General features: G+C 46.6%; 1 protein-coding gene across 3 annotated transcripts; it reads left to right on the top strand.

The window, feature by feature from the left end:
- The first annotated feature begins 2888 nt into the window (after positions 1–2888).
- Positions 2889–12367, top strand: SLITRK3 (SLIT and NTRK like family member 3). Of its 3 annotated transcripts, none has more exons than XM_020988814.2 (2): positions 2889–3261; positions 9361–12367. In XM_020988814.2, the coding sequence occupies exon 2, from the start codon at positions 9379–9381 to the stop codon at positions 12328–12330; it is 2952 nt and encodes a 983-aa protein (XP_020844473.1). In that variant the 5' UTR covers positions 2889–3261; positions 9361–9378; the 3' UTR covers positions 12331–12367. The 3 variants fall into 3 exon arrangements, with proteins under 3 accessions (XP_020844473.1, XP_020844472.1, XP_020844475.1); XM_020988813.2 differs by lacking the exon at positions 2889–3261 and adding an exon at positions 3570–4298; XM_020988816.2 differs by lacking the exon at positions 2889–3261 and adding an exon at positions 7546–7617.
- Positions 12368–15753: the final 3386 nt, after the last annotated feature.

Below are 15753 nucleotides of genomic sequence, written 5' to 3'. Positions count from 1 at the left end.
CCCTACCAATCCTATACTCTGGGCCTGTGTTACACAAGATGGTCATCACTAAGGAAGCATAAATGTATTTAATGACATGTTTTAAACATAAAATGCTTCTTCTCTGGAAAAATAAAAACAAAAACTCTCCAAGTAGTAAAAAATTCATTGCATATTCAGAGCCTCTCTTTTAAATTATTCCATCTTAATCTTCCCCAGTGCCCAACATAGTATGGTGTCTTACACATGGTAGTACCCAAATGAATGAAGTGAAACAGGATAAAATTGTATAAATACAAATTCAGGAAGCACTTTTATTTTCTTTTTTAAAGTTCTGTATTGTAAACATAACCATACCTATAATTTATATAGATAATGAATTTGTATGTTTATATTCTTTCATTGTTCACTATGATTAGGGTCATCAAAACTCTATTTGGTCTGAAATAGTTCCATTGGTTATAGCCACATTTAAGGACATCCCCTTCTCGTCAAGCTAGGAGGCAGCTTGACTAATGACTAACATCCAAGACCTGACTTCAGGAAGACCTGGGTTTAAATCCTGCTATGTATACTTGCTAAATGGGAGTTCCTGGACAAGTCAACTGATTTCTTTAGTTTGAATATCCTTGTCTGTGAAATAATGATAATAATAGCACCTGCCTCCCAGAACTGTTTCAAGAAAGATGAGATTATGTAGGCAAAGCCTTGGCAAACTTGAAAGTGCTCGCCAAAGGTCAGCTATTATTAACATGCTACCCTGTGTCTTGTTCCCTAGTGGCTACCAGACTGTGCAAGCATCTGCCCACAGATGAGGCAGAGTGACTTTCCTGACCAAATCTTTTCTTGTTCTTAGAGGACACCAAAAAAGAGAAACACCAAAAGAGGGGGGGAAATTCTCAAGAGAATAGATCAAAGAGCTTGAGTCTCACTCTGATTTCTTTTAGGTCCAAACCTAATATTTTTTTTGGGCCCACAGGGCATGTGGATATGTGTTTTTTTTTTTTTCACAGCTGCCTACATATAACATGGTGTACCCAAGAGTGCTTTGCTTCAAATTGTACAACCACCTGCAAGGGGCTAGGAAAGGGTCTAAGTGATTCATCTCCCCACCACTCCTCCTCTGTAGTTTCCTTTCTGCAAAAATCTGCTTGAAATGTTAGAGTGATACAACCTTTCCCCTGTGCTGAGAGATCTGGCTCCAAGCCTTTGTCGTTGAAACCAAGGCAAATGTTCCTTCCATTTGCCTTATTATCCTGTGTAAATAACATCTGAAGATTCCTTGAGCCTAGAAAAAGGAGAGGTTTATGGTTCATGTCAGGACTGAAATACTGTATTAAAAAAAAAAAGCTGTCTGCCTAATAATTCTTCTTTCACCAGTTTCTAGGTCACTGTAATATTTATTGATAGTCTGAAGAATCTTTAAAGCCATAAAAATCATTTGGGGGGATATAGGACTCAGTTTCTTCCTCTGTAAAAGGAAGGGGTCCAACTAGATGGCCCCTAACGTCCCTTGCAGCTCTGCATCTCAGATTCTAAGAGCCTAAGTTAGCCATTTTAAGTTTCCAGGCTAACAGAAAATGTGCATACTGATAGAGAGCCAGCAGTCTCGTGTTGAATTTAGCACCTCCAACAAAAAAAAAGGGGGGGACCCTTCAGAGGGCCCCGGATATCTTTGTAACCCCTGGTCTCCAACTCTCCTTATTCAAAGAAAAGCAGTATGCACACTGAACCTGTTGTAACTTTCCAGAATCTTGCATGTTACAACCCAACAATGGTGATCCTTTGTATCTCTTGCTCATAGCATTAGGATGCTGTGCATTACATCAAGCCAGAGACGGAAGCAATGTCTCTCCGCAAGTCTGTCAAAGGTTTCCAAATATAGATTAAAAGTCCAGCCCTGTCTTTTTTCTTTTTTTCAAGAGGCAAGGGAGAGTTCTTTTAAAAGCTTTTTAAAAAATAAGGTCGTGTTCCTTTCCCATCTACAATTATAATAGCCACTCAAAACTCCCCCATGTCTGGTACAATTTATTGCATGCTCTTGGCGATGGAATGGCTCTAGATAGAGAGACTGTTACCGGGACTACTTTTTTCCTATTCAGTTGGAGAGTTTAGTGGAAGACTTCTTTCCTTTCCCTCAATATTATCCCTGTGAAAATGAGCTGTTAAAAAAAAAAAAAGGAAACGTTGGTTTACACTGCAGATTGGACAGAGCCTTGAAAGGACTACATTCGTGTGACTGCAGAGAAAGGCGACGGTCTTCTCCAATGAGGATGGGATGCTGGAATGAGACTTTACCCAAAGATGCTATACTTATTAACACGACTGCCCCATTTCATTACTTTGTCACCATCCTGGCACACATCTCCTTTCCTCGTCGCCCCCTACAGACACAGTCACAAGCGTCCGCCCTCACGCACCAACACACACACACACACACACACACACACACACACCCCTTCAGTTTACTCCCTTCTCTTAGCCAAGTGTAAATAGATGAAGAGGAAATGTGTGCGTTTTCCAAGCTGTCTCTTCTGTGTCTCGAAGGTGGGAGACAGGTTTCACGTCACTTAGAGAGGTCCTGGATGGGAGGCTGGGGCGGGAGGGTGAGGAGGGGGAGGGCACCCACCGTCCTCCCTTCTGTGCTGAGCCGAGGAATCCTGGGCACGCTGGGGCTGTAATTTTCCAAACAGACGCTCTCTATCACCATTGCAAATAAAACAAAGTTAAAAAATGCGTCTCTTAGGGGTTCCCAATCATGCGGAAAGCCCTGTCTGTTTTTGAAATTGAGTTGCGCTTTGAGGAGGGAGGGAGAGAGGGAGAAAGGAAAGAGGGAGAGAGGGAGAAAGAAGGAGGGGGAGAGAGAGAGAGAGAGAGAGAGAGAGAGAGAGAGAGAGAGAGAGAGAGAGAGAGAGAGAGAGAGAGAGAAAGAATCTGAACAGAGCGCGCCAGCCAGAGCCCCAAGCCCACTTCCTCCCTCACCAGGGGATCTGGCTGCGATGTGTGAGCGGACTGCAGCCGCAGCAGCAGCAATAGAGGCAGCAGCAGTGGCGGCATCTTTTCCTAGCTGGCGGGGGAGATCCCGAGGCTGGGGGGCATTCTGGCCCAAGCTCCGGGTGCTGGGATGATCAAGGGGGCGGCTCAGGGCTGTGGATGTTTCATTCCCCAGTTTAGGAGGGGAGAGGGTGGGCAGGCTATTGATGGATTGGGATTCCTCGTATCCAGTTCAGCGTGGCCCTGGATGCCCCGATCTTCTGCTGAATAGTCACGGCGCAGAGGCCGGTAAGTACCTCCCGATTTTCGTTATTTCCGGGCCAGTGAAAGTGGCGCTCTGGGCACAGCAGCTGCCAAAAGACCCGGCCACCGCCGTTATAGGCTGTGCCCCTCCACCAGTACTCTCCAGCTTTGCCCTTCTCCGGTCCCCAGGAGCTCTACCAGGAAGGGGGCAGGGCAGCAGGTTCCCACTGGCAGAGGGCTCCCCTTCTGGACCAGGGTTCCGCTTGCATTTGCTCTAAATCCTGGAACCCAATGGCGCGGATCTAACCATATGGCCATTTTTTTTTCAAGCCCTCCCCCCATCCCTTCCCTTTTCTATGCCTCTTCCCCGTCTGGTTAAGGCTGGCATAAATAGTTGGATCTGGTCCACCCTCAACCCCGCCCGCCTCCTCTCCTTCCCGCCCACCACCCACCTCCCCTTCACTCTTTACACCATCCACCCACCCCGAGGGAGCAGGGTAAAAGACGCCCTGAGAGCGAAAGAAGCTATCCCACCTTCAACCGAACTGAAGGAGGCACCAGGCAAGGATCACCCTGTGAGTGACATCCTTTCCAGAAGAGGGGTGAGGGGCGAGGAGAAGAAAGAATGCAAGGAATGCAGCAGGATCCAGATCGCGTTGGGCTCCCAGGGATCGTACACTTCATGCCCTTATCTGTCTGAGAGGACCTCGCTCGAAAATTAAACTGATACTGTCCTTAGGAACTTCCGGCTGATAGCGATCGAGGACCTCCAAAGCCGAGGCCCCGAGGTCCCAAGCACTGGGGTCTCTGGAGTAGCTGTGTTTGGCGCTCCCCCCACCCTCAAAAGGTATGCAGCGACTATTTCTCCTTTCACCTTATCTTCAGGACTCAAAAGTGGAAACACTTAAAAGGATTACAAGTGTGGTTTGGTGGCATCTCTGAAAGTTGCTGGCTGGGGAAAGGAGAGAGAGAAAGCAAGGCGATGGCGTTATGGATACAATTCATCTTAAGGAGTTTGCTGCTCTCCTAGCCAAGCCACTCAGAGCAAACGCGGGGAGTGCTTTAGTCCTCAACATGGATAGGTATTGACTGAGCTCTTTTTTTACTTTGCTTAATTGAAATCAATAACTTAACCTCAATGTATTTTAGTGCGGGTATGCCTCCTATATTTGTGTAGGCATGGATATGCTGTCCATTTTTAAACGATTCTTGCATTTTATTTTTTTTTATTCTTGAATGTTGTGCTTGAATGTTGAACTGAATGTCTAGTTGGAGAATGAAAGGGAACAGGAGACTGATGAATGTGTGTCGAACCCTTGTTAATTAGAGCAGTTGATAAGCAACAGCAATAAATAGGCCAGGTGAAAGATCTGAGGCTTCCCTTCCCTCCCCCCACCTCCATCGGCCTGTATATGTTGCTCTTAGAATTAAAAAAAAAAAAACCGGTTTTAGCTTTTAATACTTTTTCACCATTCTGAACACCAATTCATTTTGCCTGGATGTCAGAGGATTAGGGAGGGGTTTGTAAGAGACTTCGGAAAAATGCATGATGCAGCGTTTAAATTATTCTGATATTTATTTTCGGAGGGACAACTCTTTCAGCTTCCATAGTGGCACATTCACTCAATTCCGGAAAGATTTCTTGGAATTAAAGAGTAGGGGTGATGCTATTTAACAGCTTCCCTAGAGCCTGCTAGAGTTGGGGAGAAAGGACTCCTTGTCCTGCTCTTTGATAAGCAAATGCTGCCTAGTGTTCTAGTGCACAGATCTGATGCATGGGGACTGCTTGGGGTCCCTCTAACTTTTAAGACCCTCACCAAGGAAGCAACCTTGAAACCATGGATGGGGAGAGGGAGAAAAAGGTAGAAACAGAGTTAACTGTTTAGCTGGGGTCCACGAGCTTTAAGGAGTGTAGTTCAAGAGAAAACAATTTCCAATTCCAGGGAGGGTCATTGACAATCACTGCGTTGTAGCAAAGGACGAAATTTCAGTTACCCCTTGCTCCTCCAATAGATCCTGAGTTCTAATGAGATCCTGGAAATATTCTCCAGGCACTGCGTGGTGGTGGGAGGCAGAGGGTGGAAAGAGGAGAGTGGTGGGGGTAGGGGAGCTGAGGGAGAGAAGGCAATTGGATTGTTCATAGGCGAGATGGGGAACTCAGTGGTGTGTGTGTCTGTGTCTGTGTGTATGTATGCGTGTGCATGCATAGGTGCAGGATGCCAGGGTGGTTTACCTTGAATACGAAGGAACTGGGGTGGGTCTAGCGTATAAGAGGGAAAATCGAACCCACTTATGGCATAGAATGTGAGACGATCTTTAGCAGCGTCTACATTGCTTAATTGACTGCAGTTTCCCATCGTCGCTCCTGGGACCTGGGATGGGAATGTGCATGCATTTTTAACGCCTGTTCTCGTGCACTGAGGAATTGAATGGCTGGAAGGAGTGCATTGTTTATCTGGGGTACCTAGGTGTTTGAAGCTCGTAAGTTTCAAAATGGACAATCAAGGGGTGTGTTTTTCTTGACAATTTCCTTGCGACACTTGATGGAAAATCCCTCTGCTAACTTTCAGTCCTGGGGAAAAGGAGAAGGAGCCCAATGCTGGGGCCACAAGGTCTCCCCCAAGTGGATCTCTGACCACACGAACCCAGAGGAAGACGGCCAGCTGGGGATCTCCTCTAAGCAGTCTCCTTTTGTGCCCACCACTTTTCCCACCTTTCCTGATTTCTCAACAAAGCTGCACTCACTACCTTTTTGCGGGCTTTCCTGTGAAAAGGGGTGAGGATGGAGCTTTAAAAAGGAGGAAAAAAAATCCTTTTGGAGACTGATGGGAAGATCTGAATTGCCTGCTGGTCCTAGCCTGCCGATACCTCCCTCTGTCACGCATACTGAGCCCACTCTCCCCACCTCTCTCTCCCTTTAGAGGAGTGGGAGGAAAGGTTCTGGCATCAGAAGCAAAAGGGTTAAGGTCCTCCTCCCTGCCTCGCGCTTTTCCCGGTGGAAGAATGCGAAATGCCCTGCTGTTGCCGGAGTGATCCGGGTCTCTTCTCAGTGATTTGCTTTGCCTCCCTCCCTTTGAAAGCAGCAAGCCACCACGAGGCTGTCGATTCCCGGGGAGGAAGAAGAAGGCTTCAGCTGCGGCACCAATAAAAGGACTCCTGGTGCAAAGGGATTGAAGGCGAATGCCGGCTGCTGCTGGCCCCCAGCAGGCCCCGCAGAGGACGGGCTGGGCCAGGGTTCCAGGGCACCCGGGTACATTCCGGAGGGACTTCCTGGCCGCGGGCACGCAGCTCCCTTGTCGGTCAGTACTCGGAAAGGGAACTGTCAGGCCGGGGTATCAGGGAGGTCTAGGGGTAGGCATGCAGTCTTACTTTCCAAACCGTCTGAATCAACGGAGCTTAGCTGGACTTGGGAGTCAACCAGTCTGGCGCTGATTTCCTTGCTGGAGAGTTCAAGGCCAAGCGTCTTTCTCCAACCCTGACATTGACCTCCCCTCCCCCTGTTCCACTCGATTGAAATTATCCTCGGCGGCTGCTACTTTCCCTTTATTGGTTTGCTTAGCCAGGTCCGCTTTCCCAACCAACCACCCCACCTCCACCCCCGTGTTAAGACACACTGGCGCGCGCGCGCGCGCACACACACACACACACACACACACACACACACACACACACACACACGAGAAAACTGTGCAGTCAGGGCTGCCCAGTGCGCGCTCCCAAACCCATGCTAAGCGCGTCCCCCCTTCATTATTCCTTTTTTCGGAGCTCATTTTCATGACGTGGAGAAGCCTGATCCAGGGCAACAACACATATCCAAAAAAACAAACAAACAAAAAAACAAAAAACAAAAAAAAAACAAGCGCGCGAGAGAAGCCCGAGATCCTCCACTGTGATTGAGCCTCTCCTCCCTCCCTCCTCCCCCCCGCCCCTTGATGTGCTGCTGGTGCCCGGCGAAAGCAGCAGCAGCAGCAGCAGCGACAGCGGAGCCGGGTGCCTGCAGTAGCCCCCTTCTTCATCCTCCATTGAGTGTGCTAAGCGGCAGCTCTGCATCCTAAAGAAGCCCCATTGAAGAGCCCATCGCATTCACAGCACGTCTGAGCCTTTTTTTTCTTCCCCCCAATTTTTTTTTACCCCCTTTTGATTCAGCCTTGTCTGGAGGAGAGGAGACAGGGAAAGAAAAAGAAAGAAGAGAGAGAGAGAAGAGAGAAGAGAGAAGAGAGGAGAGAGGAGAGAGAGAAAGAGAGAGAGAGAGAGAGAGAGAGAGAGAGAGAGAGAGAGAGAGAGAGAGAGAGAGAGAATCCTTAAACTCCAGGGTTGTTGTGTTGTGTGTGTGTGTGTGTGTGTGTGTGTGTGTGTATGTGTGTTTTTCAGATGTGCTAAAAAAAAATTCCTTCAAAATAGGTAAGTCAAATACTTCTGGTGTTTTGGTTTTTCCCCTTGAATTTCTGAGACCTCAGTAGAGAGAAAATAACGAATTGATCTTAGATGGTAAAGACAGAAGATATTAAATAGATTTCATTATTTTGCAAAGAAAACTGACAGGACTGATTGATATTGCAATAGACTCCTCTTTCTCTTTTATTTTCCTGTAAATGTGTTTTTAAGTGGTTATTTGCACGAAGTGTGCTCCTCTGTCTCATGGACCCACCTTTCCTTGCAGCTGTGTGCATTATCTAATGCAAGTTAAATCCCAATTTTTTTTTCTTTCCCATTTTCCTTATAAATTCATCTCTCAGTGTGTAAGTTAGAAGCCAAATTGATAAAATACCCCTTTATGCCGTGTGTGGTGATGATAGATATGCTAAAAAGCATCTTGTTATTTCTCTTGATAGAAAAAAAGGCCATCAATTTCAGATTGCTAATTCAGTACTTTGGGAAGGACAATCAAATAAACTGCATTATTATAATTTATTCATGTAGACATTCCTTTACTTATATGATATCTAGGGAAGGAAAGGAGGACCATGTGGGAAGGAGCTCTGTATTAGTAAAATGCATTGCAGTTTTTTTTTTTTAAATTGGAGAATAGCTTTCTTTTGAAATGTATACAGTGTGATACCCCATTTATCCCCAGGTAAGTTCCAAGGTTTTTCTCATTCCTCTTACTCTCCACCCATCTCTCAAAGACCCCTCCTTCTCTCCTCTCACCTTACCCCTCTCTCCCAGCTTTTCACAGGGTCCCTTGGCTTATCACAAGATACCATAATCAAAACTGGGGTCTTAGAGCTATTCAATGCACAGATACTCTCATATTCAGTAGTCTTTAACTGTCACTCTCGTTGAACCTACCAATTCCATGGGCATGTGTTCTGGAAAGACTAATTATTCCTAAAGGCTTTAACCAAGCAAATATGTGGACAGCATTTGTTTAATTAACATCTGCATACTCTCCATAGCATGTGGTTTTTTTTTGGGTGGGGAGGGGTCTTTGTGTTGCTGCTCTTCATCTTTTATCAAGTATGCTGTAATGTTTTCTCAAGAAAATCCTAAAGTCTTTCAGGGATATCAATCCACCTTGCACATTCCAGCCAAAAGAAATAGAATGATATGGTCTCAGATCATTGTATTGCACCATCTAATGTAATAACTTTGGGGTTGTGTGTGTATGCATGAATGTATGTTTGTATGTATGTGTTTGCATGTAGACCTACATTTCAATGAACTATATTCCCACCAGGTTTTTGTTTGGACTTCTCACAGCAGCTACTGATCTTTCCTACTTCTTAGGGCAGGACTGTGATGGGTATGGGAGATACGGGTGGGAAGAAACTCTCTAATATGTAATACATCTTTATATCATGGATTCTGTCTCTGCATCAAAGTGAACTGTTTGACTCTCATATTTCTGTTTGTTATAAGAGGGCACAAGAAGGCTGCTTTGGTGAAAAGCCATTTTACTAGGTGTGACATAGGTTGAGGCAAAGGGTAACTCATGATGAAACATTTTAGTGTCTCTCAAATCCAAAATATAGGGCATTCTCGGAATATTGAACCTAGCTTAGGTTTGTTTTGAACGTTGGCTTAACAGTGGCTGAACTTTCCATAAGGCTCATAAAAAGCCCCACATGTAGGAGGAGTTTATTTTAAAATAGTGCATTATGACTAAATGCTAAAAAAAAAAAACCCTCTACATTTCTCTTGCAGTTTGATCAACACTGAGTGATGAAACCTCCCATGGCTGAATATCTCCAGAAAGGAAGGATGCTGTGGATAATTCTTTTAAGCACAATTGCCCTAGGATGGACTACACCCATTCCCCTGATAGAGGACTCAGAGGAAATAGATGAACCATGCTTTGATCCATGTTACTGTGAAGTGAAAGAAAGTATTTTCCATATCCATTGTGACAGTAAAGGATTTACAAATATTAGTCAAATTACTGAGTTCTGGTCCCGACCTTTTAAACTCTACCTGCAGAGGAATTCCATGAGGAAATTGTACACAAACAGTTTTGTTCATTTAAATAATGCTGTGTCTATTAACCTTGGGAACAATGCTTTGCAGGACATCCAGACAGGGGCCTTCAATGGCCTCAAGGTTTTAAAGAGGCTGTATCTACATGAGAATAAACTGGACATCTTCAGAAATGACACTTTCCTGGGTTTGGAAAGTCTAGAATATCTGCAGGCAGATTACAATGTCATTAAACGGATTGAGAGTGGGGCCTTTCGGAACCTGAGCAAATTGAGGGTTCTAATCCTGAATGACAACCTCATCCCCATGCTTCCTACCAATTTATTTAAGGCTGTCTCTTTGACTCATTTGGACCTTAGGGGAAATAGGTTAAAGGTCCTTTCTTATCGAGGAATGCTGGACCATATTGGTAGGAGCTTGATGGAGATCCAGCTAGAGGAAAATCCCTGGAATTGTACCTGTGAAATTGTCCAGTTAAAGAGCTGGCTTGAACGAATACCGTATACAGCCCTGGTTGGAGATATTACATGTGAGACCCCTTTCCACTTTCATGGTAAGGACTTGAGGGAAATCAAGAAGACTGAACTCTGCCCCCTGCTGTCTGATTCCGAGGTGGAGGCCAGTTTGGGGATTCCCCAGTTGTCATCCAGCAAGGAGAATGCATGGCCTACTAAACCCTCCTCCATGTTGTCCTCTGTCCATTTCACTGCATCTTCTGTGGAATACAAGGCTTCCAACAAACAGCCGAAACCCACCAAGCAGCCCCGGACACCTAAACCACCCCCAACATCCAGAGGCCTGTACCCTGGGCCAAACCAACCCCCTATTGCTGCTTATCAGACCAGACCCCCAATTCCCATCATCTGCCCTACCGGGTGTATCTGCAGCTTGCATATTAACGATCTGGGCTTGACAGTAAACTGCAAAGAGCGGGGGTTCAATAACATCTCGGAACTTCTTCCAAGGCCGCTGAATGCCAAGAAACTATACCTGAGCAGTAATCTGATTCAGAAGATCTACCGCTCAGATTTTTGGAATTTCTCATCTTTGGATCTCTTGCACCTGGGTAACAATCGGATATCTTACGTCCAGGATGGGGCCTTCATCAACCTGCCCAACCTGAAGAGTCTCTTCCTCAATGGAAATGACATCGAGCGGCTAACTCCCGGCATGTTCCGAGGCCTCCAGAGCTTGCACTATCTGTACTTCGAGTTCAACGTCATCCGCGAGATCCAGCCGGCAGCCTTCAGCCTCATGCCCAACCTGAAACTGCTCTTTCTCAACAATAACCTGCTGAGGACGCTGCCCACCGACGCCTTCGCTGGCACCTCCTTGGCCCGCCTGAACCTGCGCAAGAATTACTTCCTCTACCTTCCAGTGGCCGGCGTCCTGGAGCACCTGAACGCCATCGTGCAGATCGATCTCAACGAGAACCCCTGGGACTGCACCTGCGACCTGGTGCCCCTCAAACAGTGGATCGAGACCATCAGTTCGGTGAGCGTGGTAGGAGATGTGCTCTGCGGGAGCCCGGAGAACCTCACGCACCGGGACGTGCGCACCGTGGAGCTGGAAGTGTTGTGCCCCGAGATGGTGCACCTGGCGCCCGCGGGGGCCTCTCCCGCTGGGCCTGGCGAGGTCCACCCTGCCGAAGGCCCCACCGGCGCCTCGCCCTATGAGCTCGCCCCCCCGGGTGGCGCCGTGCCCCTCTCTGTGCTGATTCTCAGCCTGCTCGTCCTCTTCTTCTCAGCCGTCTTCATCGCTGCGGGGCTTTTTGCCTTCGTGTTGAGGAGGCGTCGGAAGAAGCTGCCATTCCGCAAACGCCAGGAGGGGGTGGACCTGACCGGGATACAGATGCAGTGCCATCGCCTTTTTGAGGATGGCGGAGGGGGTGGAGGCAGTGGAGGGGGTGGCGGGGGTGGGGGGCGACCCAGCCACCCCTCCCCGGAAAAAGCGCCCCCCGTGGGTCACGTCTACGACTACATTCCCCACCCAGTGACCCAAATGTGTAACAACCCCATTTACAAGCCCCGGGAAGAAGAGGAGGCCTCCACGGTGGTGGCAGGCCCGGAGGCTGGGGGTCCCGAAAGGGGGGGTCCAGGGACACAGTCCCCAGGAATGGGCGAGCTTCTGGGCGGGGAACAATTCCCTGAGACAGCCAAGGAGAATAACAGTAACTACCGGACCTTGCTGGAGAAGGAGAAGGAGTGGACCCTGGCAGTGTCCAGCTCCCAACTCAACACCATAGTGACCATGAATCACCCTCACCCCCACCCCCACCCTCACCACCCAGCCGGAAGTGGGGTGGTGGGGGTTGTGGGAGGCACTGGGGGGGACTTGGCTGGGTTCCGGCACCACGAAAAGAATGGAGGGGTGGTGCTTTTTCCCCCAGGGGGAGGCTGTGGTCCTGGCAGCATTCTGCTTGATCGAGAGAGACCCCAGCCGACCCCTTGTACAGTGGGCTTCGTGGACTGTCTTTATGGCACAGTGCCCAAGTTAAAGGAGCTGCACGTGCACCCTCCTGGCATGCAATATCCAGACTTACAGCAGGACGCCAGACTCAAAGAAACCCTTCTGTTCTCGGCTGGAAAGGGCTTCACAGACCCCCAAACCCAAAAAAGCGAATACCTCGAGTTAAGGGCCAAACTCCAAACCAAGCCGGATTACCTCGAAGTCCTGGAGAAGACAACCTATAGGTTCTAACGGAAAGAATAATAATAATAATAATAATAATAATATATAATAAAATTTAAAAGGTTTAGCGCTTTTTTTTTCAAAAGGAAAAGAAAAAAAAAGAAATATATCCTTTCCCCGATTTCCACCCGGTTCTAATGAGTCAGTCCTTTTCTTGCTCAGACCCTGCCCTGTCCCCAACAAAACAAAATCCGCATGATAACTAGAGAATACAGATGTATGTTCTCACCCTCCCAGATGTGTTTTGGAGGACGGGACATACTCAGATCATTAATCAATGAAGTGCCTTCGCAGAATTTTGCCAGCAAATGTTATCAATCATTATTTTTTATACTGAAACTTGAGACTTTTGACTGTGCCATGTTAAAGGTATATTATCTGGGATCTTTGTATTGATCCTAATTAAGTAAAATTCTATGTGGTTTTTTTTTTAGTAACTTTTTTTTTCTTTTGGTTTGTGGGGAAGGGAAAGAAAAAAAAATAAGGTCGGCCTTTGGGGCTTTCTCTCTTCTTGTCCACCATGGCGCAGATTTCTGTACATGTATTAACAATGCAGTTTGCTGCATGCAGAGGGGGAGGGAGGGGGCGGGTCTTGCTCGAATGTTCTCACTCTCCTGTCTCTTTTACATACGCACAGCTCCGGATTCCCACCCCTCCTCCCTTTGCCGCCTTGTCTCCGCGGGCGCGACCCCGCGCGTAGAGCCGCGCGCACGCAAGTGGATACACGCACACACAAGCATTCACTCATTACCCTTCCAAAATACCTATACCTCCCCCTCGTAAGCATCCGGCCGCCCCAACTCATCTCTGTCCCTCTGCCTCCCCCTCCTCCCACTCCTGGAATCTCAATCCTATCCCAGGCTAAATCCCACAGAACCTAAGAAGCCCACCCATGGCGCGCTTGTGATAAGCAATTTCTTTGTGACTTCATCCTGATGCCAAGATTCTTTGGAGAACATCCGCACTTTCTTATATACATATATATAAATAGATCTATCTATCTATCTATATATATAATATAAAAAGCAACTGGGTATATATATATATATAAATATAAATATATTACTAACAGCTTTGTAGATGCACTTTTAATGTTTTTTTTTGTTCCTCACAAAGGTTCAGAAACAAATGTGCATATATTTATTCTGTAATTCCAGTGACTATCAGTTGTAAAGGTAATGTTTAATCATTGTACAATGATGATGCGTCTCGTATAGCTTTCCTAATAAAAAAAAAGTTTTGAAAAAAATAGATATATGTAGAGGATACAAAGCTTGATCCTGCAACCCCCAGCTAGACCGTTCTGTCCAAGTTTGAGTTCGGATCTTCCTCCTCACCCTTCCCCCAGAACTTTTGATTAAGATGTTTTTAACTGAGCGGTGACCTGGTTCTCAACTCTGATCAACTTTTCTCCCTTCCCTCCCCCCACTCCCTCTCGAACGCCTAATGGGACTAAAAAAAAAAAAGGAAGGAAGGAAGTAAAGGAAAGAAATTAACAACACCAACCACAACAAAGGTTTGCTGGTTTGCTATTCTTTCTCCACGCATTGTGGCAGTAGCGGACTTTGCAACTGTGTTGCCAAGGTCAGTCGGGCCCAGGCTGACTTCCTAAACCGGAAGGAAAGGCGGGAAATGAGCAGTGAAAATCTCGTGGATTGCAGCTCGCGGTTGGATTAGCTCTGAGGAAGACAGAGGGAAGCCAGGGCTGTCGCAATACAGTCTTTAAAACTTGCACTGAGGGCACGTGCTATGATGCATTTTATCTTTTGAAACTTCTTCCCTCTCAGGAAAACGACCCTGAAGCCGGTTAGCTGGGAAAGTCTCCGCGCCTTGGCATTTGGTTGCTCTCACCTTTCTGCCTCCCACTTTGTGAAAAAGTCGTGCTTGAATTGAAAATGAGAGGCGGCTGCACCCTTTTCCCTCCCCTTCCTTCGAGTCATTAAAATCATGTTGGAGAAAGAAAATGGACTTGACAATAACCCCAGCTGTAGCCCACTGATGTGTGAGTGAAACCAAAGATAATAGGATTTTTAAATTCTGTATTTATTTATTTATTTCAAGGCAGTGGTATCTTGGTCTTGGGAGGAAACGGAGCTGACCCAGAAAAAAAAAAATATGAAAGTTTGAGAGTCGGCACAGACGCAGATAGACCAGGAGAGGGCACCAGAGCCCCAGCGATTCCGGGCCCCAGCAGCTACTGCACGAGCTTGTAGACCAACTTGAGTTTTCAATTTGTTCTTTCTCCAGGACCCCACAGCAGAAATCCACCCTTATACCCTGAATGTAATTCACCTGATGTCTATAATGCCTTACATCAAATTCCTTCCACCACCCCCAAGGGAATGTTGTGAAAAACATCTTCTTAAAGTTTTCTGTCCTGTTGCACCACCAAGGCTGTGCTCTTAAAAAGCCTCAATAGTGTCTACCCTCGGGAAGAGACTTTCACTAGACCAAGTATCCATCTCTGCATAGCCACAGAGATATGCATACAGATGCTGGACACCCACACAAACACACACGCAATCTCAGTGTATCTGTAGATGGTATTTTCAGGGCAAACATCTTTCTTTGCGATTGTATAACTTGTGCCTGACACTTTTGTCAATAGATTATTTTGGAAGCATACCTAGGGAGTCACCGTTACATGAAACGATAGTCTATGGATTTTTTTTTCTTTTTGAAGTGGAGGGCGCTGCACTTTGTTGTGGGGGGGCAATCATGTAGATCAGCAATGGTTTTGAATGTAGGAAAATTGATTTAGAGGTAAAGGACTCATTAGTGATGATCTGGTCCAATGCTTTCATTTTACCGGATGAAGAAACTGAGGTCCATGAATTAAGCCTGAGGTCACAGAGCCAGTAAGTGATAGAGCCTAGATTTGAGTCTGTTTTCTCCGATGCCTAATTTAGCTCTCATTTCACTGCATCTGGCTTCACTGAGAGGTCAAGTGACTAGCTCAGGGCAAAGCAGCAAGCCTGTAGCAGGCAGGACTCGAAATCTGATTTTCCAGACTTCAAGGCCAACTCACTAAACAGTATCACCATCATGCCCCCTGCCGCTCCCGAGAGGAATTTCATTCTCCAAATGTCACCAGGCATCAGAGGTGCTATATTGCAAGAGCCGCTTTGTATTTTCTTCATATATCCCTCCTTTTCCCTTCTTTCCTATTACTGCACTTGATGTTACCACTTTTTGTCTTGCTCCTTGCTTTCTCACAGCCCCTCCCTTCCTCATTTCTTTCCCCTTATTTCTTCAAAAAGAGGCATGACTAGAGACCCTGGAAATGAGTCCCAATAATTAGAACTCTTCTTTGTAACTCTGGAATCTAGCTATAGTCTTTGCCACGTTTCCAAATTCCTTTTTTATCACATCCTAAAATCAGTTCAATCCTTCTCTTTCCTAAATTGTATTATTCCTGCCTTCCTCATTCAT

This window comes from Phascolarctos cinereus, unplaced genomic scaffold (assembly GCF_003287225.1).
Source record: "Phascolarctos cinereus isolate Bilbo 61053 unplaced genomic scaffold, phaCin_HiC Scaffold_7;HRSCAF=346, whole genome shotgun sequence".
Taxonomy (NCBI): domain Eukaryota; kingdom Metazoa; phylum Chordata; class Mammalia; order Diprotodontia; family Phascolarctidae; genus Phascolarctos; species Phascolarctos cinereus.
The sequence above is the reverse complement of the archived record's forward strand: the minus strand, read 5'-3'. Positions and strand labels throughout refer to the sequence as shown.

Excerpts from the sequence above, each read along its gene's own strand:
- SLITRK3 (XM_020988814.2), top strand. The coding sequence starts at position 9,379 with ATGAAACCTCCCATGGCTGAATATCTCCAGAAAGGAAGGATGCTGTGG.